Below are 22,490 nucleotides of genomic sequence, written 5' to 3' on the forward strand. Positions count from 1 at the left end.
CACAATATCCCTCTGTCACAGAAAGAACACTCATATTCCACTGAGTCGTGTCCTTTTTAAATCCGACAGAAGCTGACCGTGTACCAGGAGCGATCTGTTTTATGAGCGCTTTGTTTATGCAAGTTAGCCATGCGGTTTTAAGTTTTGTTTCTGTAAAACGTAAACACAAATGCGCAAAGCTGCATTCAACACATTATTTCTCAATATAAACTGAAAGAAAGAAAAGCCGACAGGAAATGTCTGTAGAGCGATGGTACAGAGGACCAATCACAGCTTTTATCGTCTGCGTCGCTTCCCCTGCTGTCTGCGTCGTTTTGACGTGTAGTTAGAAACATTTCGGAGGTGCACGTCGATCAATGCAGAGGCTCTGCGTAGGGGGTACGCGTCAACGCAGACTCTCTGTGTCATGACGCAGAGGATTTGACGCTGGACCGTAAATTGGTCTTAACCCATGTTATAATTGTTACCTTCTCAAAAACAGACCTGGAGTTCACATTAACTTCAGTGGGTTTTATCAGTCGGTCGGCGAGCCGGGTGTCGGGAACTACACTGGAAGTTGTCATTGCATGTTTCCAAATGTCTTCCTGGTGTGTGACATAACGTGAATAGAGCCTATACTTGCACAGATCCAGCATGAGACACCGAGGAAAAACCCGAGAGACTACTGCCATCCTGCATCAAAGATCACACCCAACTGCCACTGAGAAGCACCGAGACTGGCATCGAACCCTTTCCCCCAGACCAAGCTCATAATAATAATGACAGAATAATAATAATACATTGCTCCTTTTTTAAAACTGTACGAGCGTAGCCTACACACTGTTCCTCTTCGGTACTTATATTTCCAGTAGGTCGCTTCAGGTTTGTCAAATGAACATGTGATTCATTGAGAGGCAGGAAATGATGGAACGTCAGCCCATCTGTCAATCAAACTCGTCACGCGCACTGTCCCTGAGTTCAGAGGAGCAGGAGCATGGGAACTAATCACTTGTGTTGAGCTGTCAGGACACCTCAGCACTGTGACACATTCAGACAGGCTGCTATTAGCTTCTATAGACCGTTCTACTGTATCAAAACTGGTTGGAATGAATGGAACGTGAATATAGTTTCATGAATGGATAAACAACTCTTTCGCTTAACTTTATTGATAGGCAAGAAAAGTGTCCGTAAAGGTGCATTGTGTAATTTTTCCGGTGAAGGGTCCGCCGAATGCTTTTCTTCACGGAGATATTATTGCTTTGTTTGGAATGTTTCACTAGCCTGATTCATCAGCCGGTTTCACTTCGTATAAACCGTCTGACCTCGCAGCCTTAGAATAGGTGGGTTTCACATGACGTCACAGGGCTACGATTGTCAGCACGCAAAATCAGATGGAGGGCAGGAAGTGAACTGACTGGAGGAAAATGCCGATGTGTTGTGTAGTTTACGGCTGTGCCAATTGTTCTAACCGAAAGAAGGAAAAGCGATTTTTTTAGAGTACCGAATATAGTCGTCCACAAAGGTCAGAAATGGGAAAAGCCGACAGAACAACGCCGTAAAAAGTGGATTACAAACCTGTTCGCGATCGGGAGGAGCAGAATTCGCTAATGCTCGTGTCTGCAGTGACCACTTCGTCAAAGGTTTGTTACAAAGCTAAATTGTTTTTTGTCGTTAACCTAAACATAAACGAATCATTAACGACTAACTGCTAATGACATTTGTTGACATTAAATAGTTCAGATAGAGGTTACTGCTGATACACTGCAGTTTTTCCCATAACGTCTATACACATAAGAGAAACACTCACCCCGGCGAAGACCAAACAATAATTTTCATTTAGACGTTTTGCACCGAGGTTGAGGACCCATCCACTGACAAAAAAGTTCTATGCCTCCAAACTTTTGTACTTTGCCTTCATCTGTTGTCTGGTGTAGAACGATGTCTGAAGAGCTAAATAGTTCGTGATATCCTCTGCCTCGATTGTCGGCAAATCTTTTACTTCGGTTGAAAATTCTCTCATTTTCTATAAGATCAGGGTCACGCCCAATATATTTGTGGACTAACTGCTCGTACTTTTGCCTCGTTACTGGCTCTAAATCCTTACAACAAGAACTCTTCTCCATATCTGTGTTCTCCAGAGCCGTGTTTGTCATATTTGTCTTCACTTTCTGCCCTCCACCTGAAATTCGCGCGTCATCGTGATCACGTGACTGAAACCCTCCTATTCATTCGCTCAACGGTAGGCAGGTACTTTTTTTATTTAACCAATCGCTTCTATTTGGTTGTGACGTATGTAATGCTCCACTAAAGGGGCTAACTGGTATATTAAGCTTTTCCCAAATCCTGTAGGAAGAAGAGCAATAATGTATTTTCCCCCTACTTTAAATCCTCGATCTCGGGAATCGTTGCCAACACAGAATGTATGACTCTTCACTGATTGACTGGTGCCTGAACTTGCACATCCATGGTTTTTATGAACTGTGGGATTTGTTTTCTGTGTTTTTAATGTTTCCTTCATGTTAATTCACTATGCAGTATAAAAGGTGTGTAATGTTCTTGTACATGTGTTATAAAGAGAAGTCAATGTCTGAACTTTAAAGTGTCAGTGAGTTTGGGACGTGTTACGATCGACTTTGTGATGTATACGAGACATAAAGGGGGAGTGTCTGAACTCTTTAACATATGCTAATGTATGATTACACTGTCTGGGTCAACATTACTTTGAATTTCCTGCAAATACCAGTTATAGTTAGTCAATATTTTGATGAGATGGTCAGTATAAAGCTGCCTGCTCTGCTGTACTAAGAGAGAGGTGACGTGGAGAGATGCTGTGTGAATCAACTTGAATCTGAGACCTGTACCTGTGTGAGCCGAATAAAGAGACATGTCTGTGAACACCTTTAACCCCCCGGACTCTCTTTGAAGACTCTTTTCAGGCTCCTCCAGGAGAAGCTGAGAGAACCGTCTAGTGCAAGGGTTCTTAACCTTTTCAATCTTGGGGCCCAACTTTTTCTTAACAAAGTAACCTGGGGCCCTATCTTATATTAAATGTATTATATTGCACTGGTTGTGGGGCACCCAAGGAGGTGGTCCCAGCCCTACTTTGGACCCGGCCCTATGGTTAAGAATCACTGGTCTAGTGTATTCCAATTCCTGACCTAGTCGCTGGAAAGAAATTAAATTGAGAGGAGGCACTAGGTGGCGTCAGCCTCACAGTATGGCATTAAAAGTTTCTATCTTCATGGAGACTGAACTAAACCTAGATCATCTGTTACATTACAATATTACTGCATTTAAAATGTAAAACATTACACGGCTATTGCAGTACTTTTAAGCTACTCTCACCAAAATAACTGTGCAAAAATGCCAAACTTTTGTGCCATATATGGACTAAATCAGGACTAAATCAGGACTAAACCAGGTCTAAACCAGGACTAATCCAGGTCTAAACCAGGTCTAAACCAGGACTAAACCAGAACTGAACCAGAACTAAACCAGTACTGAACCAGGACTAAACCAGGACTAAACCAGGTCTAAACCAGGACTAAACCAGAACTGAACCAGGACTAAACTGAAGACTGAGTCAGGACAAACCAGGACTAAACTAAGACTAAACCAGAGCTGAGCCAGGACTGAACCAGTTCTAAACCAGGACTAAACCAGGTCTAAACCAGGACTGCTGGTAATATTGTGGTGGTCTTAGCGAATTTGTAAGAAAATAAATGAAAAACCCACCACTTCAATCCAGGTTAAAATGCATTGTGAAGCGTGTTACTTACATTTGTACCGAGTAAAATATAAAATTTTTTTCCCTGTAATTCCTTACATTACTGCGTTACAGCAAAAAGCAACGCATTACAGTAATTCGTTACTTTTATAACTTCTAATGCTGGTAATTAATGAAGTTTGGATACCTGTTTGACCAATCACATTGTTTCTCATATGTCCAGACCCCACCCCTTGTCCCTCCCTCATTCTCTTCTTTAGTCTTCCAGGTACTTTTGAACTGCCAACATTCCCATTATCTGACACAGTACGACCCCGCCTGCACCACCGTCTCTACCATGCGTCTGTAGCTGGCGTCGTTTACCTTGTCTGGTGGTCTTGAAGTTGAAAGACTGGAACCCCCCACTGAGCGCAGAGGAGTCCACGTCTACCCCGTATTCGCTGTGGTTCTTCCTGTAGAGCATCACTGCCACCACCAAGATAGCCACCGCGATGATGCCCGCGCCCAGGCCGGAGTACAGGGCCACGTCGTTGGAGCTGTCCATACCTGCGCACAGCAAAATACAGGAAAAAAAAAAAGTTTAGGTTTAGTTAGTTTGAATGTGTATTGGTAAACTGGCCCAGTATATAAATAGCAGATAGCTAGGGATGTAACAATATCCAAATCTCTCGGTACGACTTTATCACGATATGCATCTCTCGGTATGATATTTATTGCGATATTTTGGAGAGGTTGATATAATACATGCATCACGAATTTCGGACTTCCAGTCACTGCACAATTCATACTGGGAAGATTTTTCTGAAAACAGAAGCATCAAACCGCCATATTTGATTTCCCAGTGGGATGTGTCTATTGACAAAGCTGACCTTTTCTAGACTTTTGAACCATATCACTTTTGTTTCTGGTTCTGATATTGTCATTTTAGTTTTGGGATTAGGACATCGTAACTGTGTGGTTGTTGGATCCCAACAGCAGAAAACGGCTCAAGAAATAGGCTTCGGAAGTTTGTGAACTCCAAAACTGCAAAAGGGAATCAGATCTGTGTGACTGCAAACCTCCGTTCAAACTGTTACCCTTCCCAACGTAAAAAATAGTGAAAGGCGAAGGTGATGGGCAGGATTGACACACAGGAAGAATGAAAAATGTAACCTTTGGCTGCCTAAGAAATCATCCCAAGTTTGCAGTGAACGTTTTGTATGTGGAGCGCTCAACCTTGGTTACGAATTTTAAAAAGTCAACGCCAAAGCGAAAGGCACCAGCTGTTCACCAAGAAACACCTTTTCACTGCAAAGCGACCAAGATGTTGCTGTAAAGCCACAAAAACAAGAAAATGCGAGCTCAGCCTGTTTGTCTTCTGCACCGGGATCCCGCATTGATGGCGCTCTACATACAAAATGTAAACTTTGGATGATTTCTTAAGCAGCCAAATGTTACCTTTTTGGTCCTTCCTGTGGATCAGTACTGCCTGTCGCCATCGCCTTTCACTATTTTTCAATTCCGTTGGGTAGAGAAACAGTTTGAACGGAGGTCTCACATAGATTCAGACAGATCTGATTCCCTTTTGCAGTTATGGAGTTCGTAAACTTCCGAAGCCCATTTCTCGAGCCATTTTCCGGTGTTAGGATCCAACAACCACACAATTACAATGTCTGAATCCCAAAACTAAAATATGACAATATCAGAACCAGAAACAAAAGCGATATGATTCAAAAGACTAGAAAAGATCGGCTTTGACAATAGACACATCCCACTGGGAAAATAAACATGGTGGTTTGATGCTCACTTTTTTCGGAAAATACTTCCCAGTATGAATTGCACGATGACTGGAAGTCCGAAATTCGTGATGCATGTATTATAGATAGGACACTTTTTTGCTTTTAAAATACCCTGACAAAATTTTGGTGTGAATTGTTACTGTCATAATCTCAAGAATTCAAGTAAAAAACATGTAACTTTATGTTGTCTGCGCTGAAATGAATCATGAATTCCCCGATGTTTATTAGCTATTGCTATAACACCGTGCATTTAAGCAGAGGAACTTGTAACTGGATATATTGTGACACCCTATGGTATTATTGTGAGACTTCTGATGATGAGATATCATGACATAAGCTCAAAATGCTCTGTTCCACATTGTGATGTCATTTACTGGTAGTTTTCAAGTTTCACAGCCAGCTTTTATCATTCGTTCAGTAGAGATTGGCAATTTCAGAACTGAAATTATCCAAATGATTGTAGTTAATGTGTATGGAGTTTAAAAACCCAGTGGAGTACATCCTGTGTGACATCACAGGTTGGAACAGGCTGTTTGAGCAAAGAACTCATCTTAAATATACAGGGTTTGCGTGTTGAACGTGTGTGAACGAAACAAAACACATCTCCAGGTGTGTTTGTGATGAGGAAAACAACTTTATAACAGAAATAGTGTAATATGGGGCCTTTAAATGTTGCTTGAAAGTTTATCCACCTCATAACCTTTTGCTACTTGGTTGTGTCATTTCCAGCTCTTTATAACTCCACAACTCTTCCGCAGTCTGCATCATTTTGGGCTTGACTATAAAACAGCTAGCATGGCACCTCTCTGCTTAAACGCGCCATGCTTTTATTACACAATCTTTCGAAGGGGCGAATACAGGCAAGAGTTACAATATGTTACAAAGACGCTGAGAACGAAACCAGAATTATGGGATGTGCTAAACTTAACCGCACCATCTGTCGCACGCCTCCACGCACCATTACAGCCGGGAGAAAGATCAGAGGAACATATCCGGTAGTTAAGCTAAACGCTAACACCGCGCGCGCAACTTGCTAGCATGACGCCAGATTAGCCTAAGTGCCGTCAAGCCGCCTGTGTATATCCAATGTCCCCGGTGCGTGTTAGCTGTGAATGTGACGGGAGTGCGTCCGCCAGTGAAGACCAGGCACATTCAAGGTAAAAACGATTTCTGAAAATGTGGTGTGGCATCATTAAGCTGCATGAGACTGAATTGCAACCATTTATTTAGATTTTTCTTAACAGAGAGGTAGACTTAAAGGTTCTGTATTACGCAAAATTGATTCTCTCGAGGTTGAAGTCGTGTTGTAATGCTGTTACCTTTTTAAAAACAGAACTGGAGTTGTGTTTAGTTTCATTCACACGTTTGAATAACCCTTTATTATAGACTCTATTCTCGCTTACACACTGCTGGACACTTTAAAACTGTAATGTGATATTTATGACTTGTTACTGTCATTTCAAAGTCATTCGTTACGTTACAATATTACTGCAATTAAAATGTAAGACATTACATTACTATTGCAGCACTTTTAAGTTACTCTCACCAAAATAACTGTGAAGACTAGGGATGGGCATGATTAGTCAATTAATTGATAATTGATCATTAAGAATTTCATCGATTATGTTCATTTTAATCGACAAACCGAATGTAGGTTGCTGTGCATAGCGTGACCAAACAGGGGTCTGTACATGTGTCTCTGTGCATCCGAAGGAGCGAAACACAAACAGTGGGTCAGTCTGCAACGTACCGAAGCACAAATGCGTATTTAACGATGACTTGTACAAGAAATTCCACGCTTTCCGTTGCGTCCGGGACAAGTGTGAGTCCATGTGCACAGTGTACAAACAACATATGTTTCAGTGTCTAGTGGGAAAAAGCTTTACCAGGTGAGAGTCGCGCAATGTTGATGACGAGTCCCCACCTCCCACCCCCCGTACGGTGTCCTGGTTTTGACAAACGCAAATCTGGTCACACTAACCTGTATTCCACTGAGTCATGTCTTTTAATCCGACAGAAATTGACCGTATCAGTGCACAAGAGCTGTAATTTTAGCTTTGCTTAGTTTATGCAAATTAGTGATGTGGTTTTAAGTTTTGTTTCTGTGAGAGTTGCGCAAAACTGAATTAAACACATTATAATCTCAAACGGATTGATATGTTGTAAAATTGAATTTATTTATGCAGATTAGTAGTGCAGATAGTAATAATAATGATCATTATTTTAATATAAAAATGTTAATGATTAATCGATAATTGATTGTTAATTCTTCCGACGATCGATTAAGAAAATTTCATCTAATGTCCATCCCTAGTGAAGACACTGAACTTTTGCGCCGTATATGCACTGAACCCAGAGCTCGTGGAACAGGATGTCAGCAAGGCGCAATTGGAGCGTCAGCTGCGGTTAGCCCTGTGGAGTGTGGAGTTCTGCGCCAGTCCTTTCGCTCGCGGTCACCCGATGGTCTACGCGGGCTCGTCTCTGGCGTTTAACTGCTGCTGATATTGTGATTTTAGCGAATTTGTATGAAGAAAAACAAAAAACCCACCACTTCAATTCAGGTTGAAAAAGCATTGTAGCGCATGTTAATGACATTTGTGCCGAGTAAAATATAAAAAAAAATTTTCCCCTGTAATGCCACATTAATGTGTTACAGCAAAAGGGAACACATTACAGTAATTCATTACTTTTATAATGCGTTACTCCCAACACTGTGCTTACGTCACAAACCAGAAAGATGTTTGGAAAGATGTGATGATGACTTCCAGGGAAGTTCTTGACACTGGGCTTGATAAAACCCACTGAAGTAAATGTAATCAGTGACAAAATGAAGATTGCGTACATATGTGCTAGGGCTGTAACGGTACATGTATTTCAGTACGGGACGTTCGGTTCGGTGCAGGGCTGTGCACGAGTGAGTTAGCTCAATTTATGTGTGTTTACATTCGGCCACTACATGTGCAGCTACACAGAAGACTCGGCTCTTTAATATTCACAAGGGAACTCGTCCGTGATTGGGGTGCAGTGTTTCCCTCAGAGCTTCATAGTTAGGGCGCCCACCTTCACAACAATTTCCCCTCGCCTTGACTACGTCCCTCCAAACCACGTGAATCCCCCAAAACTGCGGTCATCTCGCCGCAGTCCTCACTTTTGCCTTGTGCTGGCACGGAATCTCTGCCCCCACCCCCTGAACTGTACCGAAAATGAATCAAACCATGACTTCAAACCGAGGTACGTACTGAACAGTGATTTTTGTGAACCATAACACCCCTAATATGTGCTGCTTGGAATCATCTGGAATTTGGCGCCTCATCTCTTCTAATCACATGTACCCAGTGCACTCGGAGTCGTGTGTAAGTGGGGAAATGATGAAAACTGAGATATGGTTGTAATTTTTGATTAGCCGAACATAACGGAACACTACAATGACATGGAGATGAAGAAAACTGGGACATTTTCTCATTTTTCCTAGATTTTGCCAGAGCCCGGTGGAAGTTGTCATCGCATCTTTCCAAACACCTTCCTGGTTTATGACGTAAGCGTAAGCCTGTTATTCTGTCTACATCTCCAAAGTTCAAAATGCTCTGTTCCAACTTGTAGTGTCATGTAGTGGTAGTTTTCAATTTAACAGACACATTTTACCTTTAGTACAGGCAATTCCAGGACTAAAATCATCCACATGATTCTAGGGAAGGTGCACTTTCTGTATTACCGCATGACAGTCTGTGTTTAGCTTTATTTTCTTTTGTAGTGCTGCAAAATGACAAAAAAAAAAAAAAAAAAAAAACTACACAACTCCAGGTATTTTTGATGCATCTGAACCTGCATCATTTTGGCACAATTTGTTTAAAATCTGTGCAAATTGACTGGTAAAAATGCTCTTTCTAGCAATAACCTTCCAAAAAATAAAAACTAACAAACAAAAAAAGACTATGCGATAACCGATATTATTATTACTGCCATTCATCCTGGAGTATGATGGAGTTTTGACAAGACCGCTAACTGCTACGCCGTGTTAATCATTGTATCTCTCACGCTGACATTTGACATCCAGCTATATGGCTAACTCCAGCAGCTGAGTGAAAGGGCTGCAGGCTGGCGAGGAGAGCGTGGTGAATGGGTCCGATTAGCTCATTTGCAACAATTAAGGCGGATTAATCTTTCACCAACGCAGCACATGTTCACCTGTCAAAGCCAATACATCGACGAGGGCCACAGCTGTAACTGAAGAACTGGGCTAATGATGAGAGAGTGAGACGTTTCAGGGTTAAGTGAGGATTCTCAAACTGCATACTCGAGCTTCACGCCTACTTTTTTCCATTAAATGTATTTGCATATATACTAGGTTGGTCCATTTTATTTATTTATTTATTTATTTTTAGATTCTCTAGATTAGAACCCTGTATTTGGTACCATATTTGACCCATATATTTTGGTCCAAAGTTTATGCAAATCAATTACTGTCCTGACTAGGGCTGGGTTTCATTAAGAAGTTGCAGATACGATACATACCTTGACACATAGGCCACGATGCGAGACATATCTCGATACAGAGAGCTTACGATTCGATATGATATATTCCAACTTGATTCGATACGGTTCAATAACAAATAAAAGCTAAATCATGGCTAAAAGTCTTTGTTAAACATTTCTTGAGCAAAGTGAATATGAAAGACATCAATTTTAATCATCAAAACTGTGAAAATGTCAAATGTGGCACATAAACAAGTTTCCTTCCTCTAAACAAGCAACAATACTCTAGCGCTGTTACAAAATAACTGAGTAAAATATACAAAAAAATTGTCTTGGTGATACATCGATACAGCAGACCACGATATCGATACTGTATCATCACATTAAACGATACAATATATCGATATATTGATATTTTTGCACATCCCTACTCAAGACACTTGAAAATTGCCCTATTGAGCCTTCACTATGAACTAACACAGTGAACCAAATGAATAAGGCGTATTCAAATATATTCAAATAACTTATTCTGGAAATACAAACTGAAACTTGCATAAAAGTTGCTTAGAAAGTCTATGAAGTCCAAAAAAAGTTACTTAGAAAGTCCAGCTCCAGTGTGGCTTTGTTGGCATTACAAAAGATGTGCCTGTGCTCTTTGACACCTGCAGTAGATCCTGTTTCTGATCGTCATTCTTTGTTCGGCTACAGTTAAAATCTTGAATAAGCTTTGCCCTCTTTTCAGCAACATCACTGACAACTTTCCTGTGGAATTGTTCAAAAATGTTTTTGGCAGATCAAGAGCTTCAAAGAACCGCATTGTGCTGGTGACAAAATCGCTGATCTGCTTCCCTTCATAATCTGCTTGATTAAGGGCATCACGTCGCTTTGGTGGAACCTCTGAACCTTCCTCTTCCAGAATATTGTGAACCATCAGCTTCTTCTGTTCTTCTGTCACACTGGAGTCGAAGAATGCCAGGTCAACCATTTCTTCACTCAGGTACCAAAGATGTCGGCCGAAAGCTCTTAAGGATGTTTTCTTGATGTCTTGATGACTGAATTTTCATACAGTGACAGCTTCTGAAACTTTATTTTGTACCATGCTTTGATGGACCACACTAAACAAATTATTATATTCTATTAATATTCTTATGTGATATTAAGAAATGTAAATGTAACATACATACAGGCAAACATATGAACAGTACACACAAAGATGACAAGACATAAGGGTAATTAAAGCCGCAAGCGCCGTCGAATATGTGTGTATATATATATATATATATTTATATTTATTTATTTATTTTTTTTTTTTTAAGTACATTCATAAATGACTTTTTATAACAGCAAATAATTTCCAACTTCATGCAGCCTAACTGAGGCGACTTTTAACATTACTGAACATCGGTCACCAGGACTAAAACAGGTCTAAACCAGGACAAGGACTAAGCCAGATCTAAACCAAGTCTAAACCAGGACAAAACCAGGCCTACACCAGGATTAAAATGGGACAACACCAGGACTAAACCAGGACTACACCAGGACTAAACCAGGTCTAAACCAGGACAAAACCAGGTCTAAACCAGGACTACACCAGGACTAAACCAGGACTAAACCAGGTCTAAACCAGGACTAAACCAGGTCTAAACCAGGACAAAGCCAGGTCTAAACCAGTACTACACTAGGACTAATCTTGGATTTGAGAGAAAGGGAGAACCTCGAGCCAGTGGAGCAGAGTGTCTGCAAAGTGCTATCGGGCAACGGCTGTGCTTAGCTCCGTGGGTGTAGAACTCTTTTCTCCTGCGGTCACCTGACGGTCTATGTGGGAGCACCTCCAGGCCTGTCCTGACTCTCAGTCCTGGTTTAGTCCTGATTTAGTACTAGTTCAGTCCTGGTTTAATCCACTGAAAAGCGCTGGTCTAGTATAAACAGCAATGATGACGATACATGCATGTAAAAACGTGGGGCATTATCTTGTGAATGGGTTAAATGAGAAGAAAGCATGCAATGTGGATTACACTACAGTTAGCTGGGTGTCAAACAGAAAGATAAAAGCCAACAAAAATGAAAAAAAAAAAAAAAAAAAACTCTCGGAAGTTCATGCATTTCTATTTTAACCTTCCTCTTAGTCTACTGTTTCAAATCTGCCCACATACTTTTACCCAGAGATTAGATTTTTCTGATCTACGTTATAATATTGTATCCTCGCCAAAAACAGACCTGCAGTTGTGTTTTGTTTCATTCACACATGTTTAACACGTTTGGATTTCAGACAAACTAACAATAAAGTGTTACTCAAATATGTGTGAAGGAAACAAAACACAACTCCAGGTCTGTTTTTGAGAAGGTAACAACATTCTAACATGTCTTAAAGCTCAAAAGAGTCAATTTGGTGTAATATTGGATGTTTAAATATTGCTTTTCAAAACAATCTGGACCACAGACTGTGTAAAGAAGTGGACTAAAGTTAGTGCGACGTCACCCACAGCGTTCGTCTCCAGTCAAATGAAGCCAATTGAAGCCGGCAGTTATAGGGCTCAATTTGAAGCCGAGACCCATAGCCGGTTAGCAATTTCATTATGTGTGTGTAAACATGCAGTAATCTGATCCTGGTACGCACACTTTAAAGAGAAGTTTACTCAGTTACGTTTACGTACTTTTACTCATAATATACTTCACAGTGTAACAGTTATACAGTAACGTTATAGTTCCCACTGTGATGAAGTCAACAAGTGAGAAAAGCTTTCTAAAATCTAAAATGATTTGAATAATTGTGTTACTTGCACCATGTTTTCAGATATTATTTAGTTTAGGTCAATCCCTTGAAAATACCAGGTTATATTTTCCCATCAAAATACATTAAATTCAAACTTGAAATCAGAATTTACATCCGTACAGTTACTCTTAATTAAGTATTGGCTCTTCCAAACACTTTTTTACTGTTATTTAAAGGTGTACTATGTAACTTTTCTGGTAGAGGATCCACCACCTACTTAGACTTAGACCCCGTTTATACTGAAACGAATCCGCGCATCACCGTATCAGAAACGATCTGCGTGCAGACACGTCATTTCTGTATCCGCAGTCAAAGCGTTCCCTGTCCACACAGTAACGCAAAACCGCCTGAAACGCTGGTCACGTGATAAGTTGGTGTCACAAGTCAGAAGTTGCAGCAGCTGATTTTGAGCCGAGGGAGATGGCAAGTGTAAAAACGTTTTGTGGACCGACGACGAGCTTCAGTTGTTATTTAGCGTAACACTGGATTTGAAGATGAGCATGGCGTCTCAGAGTGAGGACTGACTCGTTTCTGTGTCCGCGGGTCTTCCTTATCCACACAGCTTTGAGCATATTTGTTTATGTTTTACAGAAACGAAACTTAAAACCGCATGGCTCATTTGGATAAACTAAGTGCTTAAAAAACAGCTCGCTATTGTGTCGCTGATGTGGTTCAGCTTCTGTCGGACTAAAGGACACGACTCAGTGGAATATGTTCTTTCTGTGACAGAGGGTTCAGCTAATGGTGAGTTTGTTCTGTTCTTCTATCGCGTTGGAGATGGTTCATGTTAAACCTTTGTGTATGATCATATGCACAAACGGTTTATATGAATGGACATATATTCTAGCTTCTTAGTGTTTTGGTGCTGAATTAGCCTAATTTGTGGTGCATAGAACTACATCAGCGTATCATTGTTTTCAGGCGTCCACACAGTGCCGGATCAGATCTGTACTCAAATGAATTCGTGGGAGCTGGAGGCACCAGATTTTTCCGTCTCTGGAGTCGTTTTCCATCAGATTAGTGTGGACGAACACTGCATCTGCAACAAAAACGATTCAAATACGTACTAGTGTGGACGGGGCCTTAGACAGACATTACGGATCCACAAAGGATTACTGTTACTACTACTATTACTACCGGTCACCATGGAGATGCCTGCAATGTTCCACAGTATGGCATTAAACTTAAATCTATCTACACAGAGCTAAGTAGAGTCAGATCTGGCGAGAAGCGACCTAGCTCACAGTAAGAATACATGTTTTCAGTGTAATTACTACATCTGTAATTAAATAAATGCAAAACGGATATGTTTTATGACGTATTGTAGAACATTTTAAGCAAAGCAGTAACATCTCCATGGAGACAAACAATTGGCGCATCCTCCACTGTAAAAAGTTACATAGTGTACCTGCAGTAAGTATTTCTTGGAACATAACTTTCTACTTCTACTTGGGTAATATCATTTTTACTGAAGTACTTTTACATATAGGTGCACAAACTTTTTGGTTGGGGGTCTGTCACCTGCTTGTTTCTATGGAGATATCATTGCTCTGCCTCGAATGTTCCACAGTATGACATTAAACAGCTCTGCTTTACGTTTATTCAATTACAGGTGGTTTTATAGCTCAAAAGTACCTAAAAAACAAACATTCTGACTGTGAGCAGGGTCGCCTCTCCATAGATCTGACCTGTAACATAGCCTGGTTTGGTCTCTATGAAGATAGAAAGATAGAAAGAAATACCATACTGGCCACATTTACATGATGTTTTTTAAATTACAGTTTAATTATTCCAAATTAATTCATTCGGATTTAGATTATGTTCCTTCGAGTTTACATGGAAATAATAATTCTGAATTAAAGTTTACATGGAAAACAGGTTAAATCGTCTTTATTTAATTCCGCTCAACGTCTGGCAGTAAGGGAAGGGTTCTGATTGGACAGGGACACCAGCGTATTTACGTCAACCGGAAGAAAACACACACTTCAGCTGCTACTGACGTTTTTATCATCTCTGTTTGTTCTTATGCATGGGGTCGCGTATCACTGTTCCCCCGCCCATACAAACTGGGGAACAACGGTCCAAACCCAGAGTCCTGACCCAGTGGGAGCAGCTCTGGTTCAAGTCGGGCCTGGATGAGCTGGAGCGGGGAGTGGTGTTAGGTGCCTCGGCCTGAGAAGCGCTTTCCCCGGGGAAGAACTAAGAGCACGAAGGACGGACGCTCAGAACAAGATATAATGAACCAAACCGGATTCACGCTTCTGTCCGGATGCTGCACCACCTCAGTACCAGCCAAGCTCCTCGAGCATGGAGGACCAGAGCAGCCACAGCGCATTCTTACTTTCGCCGCACGGATCCTCTGCGTGGTCTTGCTTATCCCCATCTGGACCCAGCACATGGAGGTCGGAGCCTATGGACCTCAGAGGACGACACAAGATCAAGGATGGGCTGCGTGCTACGGTGAGTGTCCTCTGTCTTTACGTGATCTCAGAGCTTCTGCTCCGGGCTGATGTGCAGTGACTTGTGTAAAGTTCTAGGTCACATGCTGCTGTTTTATGAGTTCATGATGATAACTTGAGGACGGCTCGCGGTATTAACAGGGAACCTCGCTATTTTTCGCAATTACACAGGCAATGGGAAACAGGTACGGGGACACAAACATGATACAAAACTTTTTCACCATATTGCAGTGCGTCATCGTGTCAGAAGCTTGATCCAACGAGCATGCACTGAACGACCGGCATTATTTTTTAAGCGGAATAAATGTTTACATGAATGAATAAATTAATTCCGCTTTAAAATCAGAATAAACCACCCACTTAATTCGGATTTAAATTGAATTCTGAATAAGTTTAATTCCGAATAATCATTAGGAATTAAGTGTTTACATGGTCTTTTTAAAGCGGAATTATTTTTTATTCCGAATTAAATAAAATTTTTTATCACTCGCATGTAAATGGGGCAAGTGTGAACCATTCCAGACAAAGCAATAACATCTCCGTGGAGAAAAGCATTTGACGAAGCCTCCACCAGAAAGTTACACAATGCAACTTTATGTACATTACTTCAGTTTCTTTCTTAAAAAAAACAAAACAATAATTAACCAACAAATTATGAAACAGTCTAGCTCTAGTTCTGAGTATCTGCAATGCACCACACTACAATGCCCATGCATTCCGCGCACCCCGGCTCGGAAACTACCACTTTTAATTGACTCCTCAGTGCGTAACCCTGCAAAAGTCTTCAAAGACCCTTTTAAGTCGCCTTCATCTTCTCCTATAACTAGCGCTTTGCCACTTCCCTACACACAGGTGACCCGCTCCCACCCCCACGGCTTCAAAACTACAGCCCCGGCCACGTGCGCTTTAAGTGGGCTCGTGCAGGAGGGAGGCGAGGGGGGGTAGAAATGAGAGAAAGAGAGGACTCACTTTCAGGTTTAACGTCATGTAGGAGCTTTCGATCTGCAAAAACACACAGGGATGGGACAAAGAGGAGAGAAAAGTGGTGATTAGAGTGTGGATCTGGTGTGGAGTCGCTAACAAGTACTGCGTCGCTACCGGCAACGGCCAGATACAGGAGTCATTAATGTCCACGCTACGCTCACATCAAGGTACTGTCAGGGTTTATGGTGGAGAGGGGGGAGAGCTTCGGTAGAGGCTGGATTCAAAGTGGGGTTTGGGATGAAACAGAATGAGTGAATGGGGGTTGGAGCTTGCATGCACGGTTGATGGTGGAAGGATGAAACACAGAAGAGCTCAAATTATGAATGACCAAAAGGACCGGTGATCCGTGGCAGCTAATAGGTTGAAAATGGTCTGAAAGCGTCGTCGTGTGACAGATGTGTTTCTGATCTGGTCTAATGTTGTTTCCTCGTCACAAACAAAACTGGAGTAGTGTTTTGTTTCCTTCACACGTTTAACACACAGATTCTGCACATTTGAGTTCTCACAAACAGGAAATAAATATAGGAAGTGCTCTGCTGTGGTTTTAATCACTTGAAATGATTGAAAAAAAAATTAAAAATTGTTAATTGGAAAGCTTGACATCACAAGGTGGAACTGAGCATTTTGAGCTTTGGAGATGGGAGATGGGTCCGGTCAAGAGGTAACGGAGGGAAACAGGGGCAGATTTTTGACATTCAAATGTCTCTTAGTATCAGAATGTAGGAAAGAGTTACACTCCAACAGGGTCAAGTTAAACCTGTGATATTCTTTCAAGTTGTTGACAAAAAATTTAAAAACTTTAACTTAAAATTTAAAAAAATATGCAGCACTTTTTGGGCAATAAATCCAAACAGTGATAACTCTTGGTTCTCACTTCCATATCCTTAACAAACTGGTTTGAATATTTGCTTCATATAGTTTTCTACCATATGGTACAAGATTTGGTTGAAAAACCTCTTACTTTTTGAGTAACGAAATTTTTTTATTAAGAAAGGTCATGGTAACGGAGGGAAAAGTAACAGAGGGAAAATTGTGCAAACAAGTAGAATGTGCATGATTTTGCATAATTTGTCGCTTTTTTCTTCCGAATACTTTAATATTACTTCAAAATGAAAGGGAACTATTTCTATAAAATATGTCAGTCCTTCCAAGCAAATTTTTATCATTTAAAAATTTTTTTTTTTGAAAAATCCTGTACCTTCATCAACAGTTCAAAGATGGAATAACACAAGATATGATGAAATACATCCATTTATTTACATGATTTTCAGGTCTTTGAAATTTGGGAAATAATTTTTGTTCCATGTTTCATACATGGTCTGTTTAAAACATATGGAACTTTAGAACCAAAAATGTTACAGAAAAAAGGTAAACAGTTTCATAAACTAGAGTACATATGTATCTGTTCAATACATTTTTATATCAGATGCTTTAACTTGAATTTTTGGCCTTGCTGTTTACTTCTGCTTGACCGGGCCCAGATGTAGATAGGGTTACTAAAAAAACAAACAAACAAAATACAAAAAAAAACACTCAACTCCAGGAGTTTTTGATGAGATAACAACATTCACTCAGTTTTGTGTAATGTAGGACCTTTACGAAGAATTTATAAAAATATATATATATTATTGCATATAAAATGGAAATAACTCTTTCTTTCTTTGTACATGAGTATTCATTGTGTTTTCCCCAAAAGAGTACTTGAAGAAAAATAAGACAACTGCAGCTAATATAAAAGTATTTACAGTATTTTCATTTCACGTCAACCTGGAAGTAAGCGCAGTGTCTGAGCAGTCCACCCCACTTTCACGTCTGAAAATAGTTGTTCTAAATTTATTCTAGGGACACTGGCCTTGTTTACATGATGTTTTTTCATTCTGATTTAATTATTCCAAATTAAGTAATTTGGACTTAAATTATTCTCCTTCAAGTTTACATAAGAAAAAAAAAAAAAAATTCCGAATAAAGGTTTACATGGAAAACACATTAAATCGACTTTATCTAATTCCGCTCAACGTCTGGAGGTGAGAAAGGGTTCTGATTGGACAGGGACACTAAAGCATTTACGTCGACTAGAAGAAAACACACACTTCAGCTGCTACTGGCTTTTTTATCATCTTGGTTTGTTGTTACACGTGGGGATGCAGATGCTGTTCCCCCACCCATAAAAACTGGGAAACAGCGGTCCAAACCCAGACTCCTGAACCAGCGGGAGCAGCTCTGGTTCAGGTCGAGCCTCCATGAGCTGGAGAAGCATTTTCTCTGGGAAGAACTAAAAGCACGGAGGACGGACCACTCAGAACAAGATATAATGAACCAAACGGGATTCGTGCTTCTGTCTGGATGTTTTGCACCACCTCAGTACCAGCTGAGCTCCTCGAGCACGGAGGACAGGAGCAGCCACAGAGCATTCACATTTTCTCTGCACAGATCCTATGGTCTTGCTCGCCCCTGTCTTGACTCAACACATGGAGGACAGAGCCTATGGACCTGTCTGACCAACCCACTCAAAGGTCAGCAAAAGACCAAGGAGGGGCTGCGCGCTGTGGTGAGTGCTACTATGTATTTACTGCTGTTACACAGACTCAGAGCTTCTGCTCTGAGCTGATGTGCAGTGAGTTGTGTAAAGTTTTAAGCCACATGCTGCTGTTTTATGAGTTCATGATGATAACTTGGGATGAGGACGGCTCGCGGTGTTAACGGGGAACCTCAGCACCTTTCACAATTACACAGGTACCGGGAAACAGAGATACAAACTCTTTCACCATTTGGCAGTGCGTCATCACGTCAGAAGTTTGATCCAACGCACATACACTGAATGACCAAAATTATTTTTTAAGCAGAATAAATATTTACATGATCGTGGAATACATTAATTTGGCTTTAAAATCAGAATAAACCCCCCCACTTTATTCAGATTTAAGTTCAATTCCGATTAATCAAGTGTTTTTTTAAGCGGATTTCATTTTTATTCCGAATTACATTACTGTATTTTAATTGGAATTAAAGTTCTCATGTAAACGAGGCAAATGAGATTGAAATACTTCCTCTTTAGGTACCTTTATTTTACAACACACTTAGCTCCATTCTTCGCTCTCTTAGGTGAAGGTTCAATCATGACAGTGAAACAACTGTCTGGAATAGTGACAAGCAGTTTTTCCACACGGGGTCCACCACCTATTCAAACATCCCATCATTACGTCATGTCTCTATTTAAACATGTTGATGTTATGACATGCCTCTATTTAGATATGCCGACACGTCATATGCAGGTAGTCAAATATGTGTTTTGGGCTGTAAGAGTGTCATCTCATTGAGCTGGGGCAATGAACTTTGGTTCATTTTGGTTACTTGTTTAGGTAGTATAGTGTTCTCCGCAGATCGCCTATATGCTCAGATGAATGAAGCACAAAGGGCCCATGCAGCCTCTGCTTTAGATTAAATATTTTCTTGAAGGCTGGCCTATGCTCTTTTTTAAAATGTATGACTGTTTCCCATGGCGATCAGTTAGGACATTTTCCCACTGTGTGATATCCTCTTGGCTGAAGTATTCACTGGCCCAAGCATCTTATGATATATGGGAACGCAAAGTATAATAGGCCATCAAATTAATATTATGCATGTTAGAAAAGCAGAATGTTTAAAAAATAGTAAAGTGCTGCTACTCCGACAATGAAAAAAATATGTTGAGGTAGTGGGACGCTTGAAAAATAATGTTTATGCTGCTACTCCGACAGTAAGACAGAATAGCAGCATGGAACCTTCCACACACTCCTCATCTGACTGATCTTTTTATATAACTGTGTAGATAAATCTAGATAAGATATAAAATGTTATTTACAAGTAACAGCTTTTACAATAGGATGTGGAGAAAAGGGGGGGGGTTTGTCACATTCACTGCACTTTCCTGCTTCCTGAGTGACACAAAGCTTCACGCTGTAGTGGACTGCACTGGGGCCTCTGACTGTTGTGATCACTCGTGCAGGTCTGACTGAACATTCTGCAGTATTAATATATTAAAGAGGCCTGGTGCTGGTGTCTCCTCTGATGAACCTCCAGCAGCAGAGACATCCACAGTGTTCAGTGACTACCTGAGTCTGACCCACACTGTGTCTGACATTTCAATAAAACTCTCACAGTACGTCCAGTGAACACAAGATGGTGAGGAGCCAGTGGCGTTATCAGGGACAGGGAATCTCATCTCATCATTTTGGGATTTAATCCTCAGCCTACACACAGCTCGTCTGAACAAGCCTGTACATCGTGCCTGTCATGTTTTGAGCTCACATGGTCTCATATTAAGTCATTCATTTGAGTTTTCTTGAGTGGGAGGTTCAAACACCATTACAGAGATTACACACATGCCGTATTGGGAAAGACATCTTTCATTACATTTTTTAGAAGCGCACAAGAGCACTTTCAAGTTTCTGGTGTAGAGCATTGAACTGCAGATCAAATATTACTACAATTGTGTTTGAAGTGTAAACAACATCAAAAGCTTCGATGGGAAGTTTAAACTGAATGTATTTGATGCAGCTCACAGGCTGAAATAGATTTGCACTTATATCAAGACCGGTATCGGTTTGATCCTCACATAAAAAAATAAATAAATACATAAAAAGATAAAAATACTGTGTAGAGCAATGGCTCAGGGTTGGCCTCTCATAATGTTTGAACTTTTGTTAATAAAATACTGTTCCATAGTTCCTTGAAAATTGCACTTTTTTCATTGATTTAATTGAATCATTAATCTTGGTGGAGCTGAGTCAAAAAGCTCTCGTTTTAGTGTTCAGTCTCTGTTCCTCCCCTCACCTATGGTCATGAGCTTTGGGTAATGACCCAAATGACAAGATGGCTGAAACAAGTGATCAACATGAGTTTCCTTCACTGGGCGCTCCCAGATAGGGTGAGGAGCTCAGCCTCACGAGAGGAGCTCGGAGTAGAGCCACTGCTCCTCCACACCGACAGGAGCGTCTGAGTGGAGGACATCTCTTCCAGATGTCTCCTGCATGCCTCCCTGGGGAGGTGTTCATGTCCCACCAGGAGGAGGCCTCAGGCCTGGGGTGAGGGAAGTCTGCTCCCCCAGCCCGGCCCCGGATAAGGGGAAGAAGATGGATGGATGGACTGTGGAATGTTCCAGGCAAAGCAGTAACATCTCCATGGAGACAAGTGTTGGTTGATATTGGGCCTTGACATGAACTCAAAGCCAAGTATCAGCATCAGAACTGAAAAAAGATGATTATGACAAACACACATGTGACCAGTAGAATCGGCCTTACTCTGTGTGCACAGTCCGTTGGTGCAGTTCTCGTGGGCCTGGCTGCTCCCCTCACACATCTTGCCTCTGTGCCGTGGGGCTGGAGAGTTACACTCACGACTGCGCTGTCTCTCACACTGACTGCTGCACACCGTCCACTCACTCCACTCGTCCCAGCCGCCGTCAACTGAAACACAGACAAGAGAGACAGGCAGAATCAGGGCCTGTGCTCAGATGGGATGTGTGAATGAGTCATTGTAGTTTAAAAGGTTATTGGCCAGTGGATGAAAAAAGCATTTTGTTTTGTTACATGACTAAAAGCACAGTCACATGAGCAAAAATAAATACATATACAATTATTCATAAGTAAAACTATACAAGTTTAAATATTTACTTTTAGAGTAAAAAAAAAATAAGTAGAGGAGTATTTTTACACCATCAAAAAAACTGTCTCAGGTGGGATTGCACAAATTTTTGTGTTTCAATAGCAGTTAAGTAAAAAGTATCCACTGTAAAATTTTAAAGGAACTGTATATCCGCTGCACTAATACAGTTTCTTTGGAATCAGAACTGAACCTGTGCTGCCAGAGTCTTATCCTGCAGATAGAGACACACAAGATTTTCTCATTCTCAGTTTATGGACAGGCCTCATGTGAAAGCTCAGAGCCTCCAGAATTCCCTCCCTGAGCTGCAGAGGCTGCACTAGCACTGACTCCTGATGCTGCAGGGGCTGGGGTTTAGGTAGTGTCCATTCAGATCAGAGAGAGACATTTTAGGTTTAAACCAACTGAATTTCAACATTACACTGGCATCAAGAGACTCAGGTGAGGCTCATTCTGCTTTCTGATTGGATTATTATCTTGAGACCCAGACACCAAATTATTATCATTAGTAAAACTGATTTGATTTGATTTGTTTACCTTGTACCTGGGGACGTAATTAGATTGTGGTATTTAAAAGCAACATCTTACAAACAGTTCCTTTAAGTGAGGTTTCCAGGCAGTTGGCAGAGATTATGCGTCCCCAGGGCAGCTGTGGCTCGTCGTATCCTGCCAACATA

The 22,490-nt window shown here is 41.0% G+C and overlaps 1 protein-coding gene across 1 annotated transcript in view; it reads right to left on the minus strand.

Moving 5' to 3' along the window:
• unc5db (unc-5 netrin receptor Db) overlaps window positions 1-22,490 on the minus strand; it is a 386,593-nt gene that overhangs the window by 157,562 nt on the left and 206,541 nt on the right. The window contains exons 7-9 of the mRNA XM_055161477.1: window positions 21,453-21,617; window positions 16,159-16,191; window positions 4,070-4,252 (exon numbers count right to left, since the gene is read on the minus strand). Coding sequence (XP_055017452.1) covers window positions 4,070-4,252; window positions 16,159-16,191; window positions 21,453-21,617 — 381 coding nt within the window. The remainder of the gene's footprint in view (window positions 1-4,069; window positions 4,253-16,158; window positions 16,192-21,452; window positions 21,618-22,490) is intronic.

This window comes from Boleophthalmus pectinirostris, unplaced genomic scaffold, assembly GCF_026225935.1.
Source record: "Boleophthalmus pectinirostris isolate CB_2022bp ecotype Guang Dong unplaced genomic scaffold, ASM2622593v1 HiC_scaffold_4, whole genome shotgun sequence".
NCBI lineage: Eukaryota > Metazoa > Chordata > Actinopteri > Gobiiformes > Gobiidae > Boleophthalmus > Boleophthalmus pectinirostris.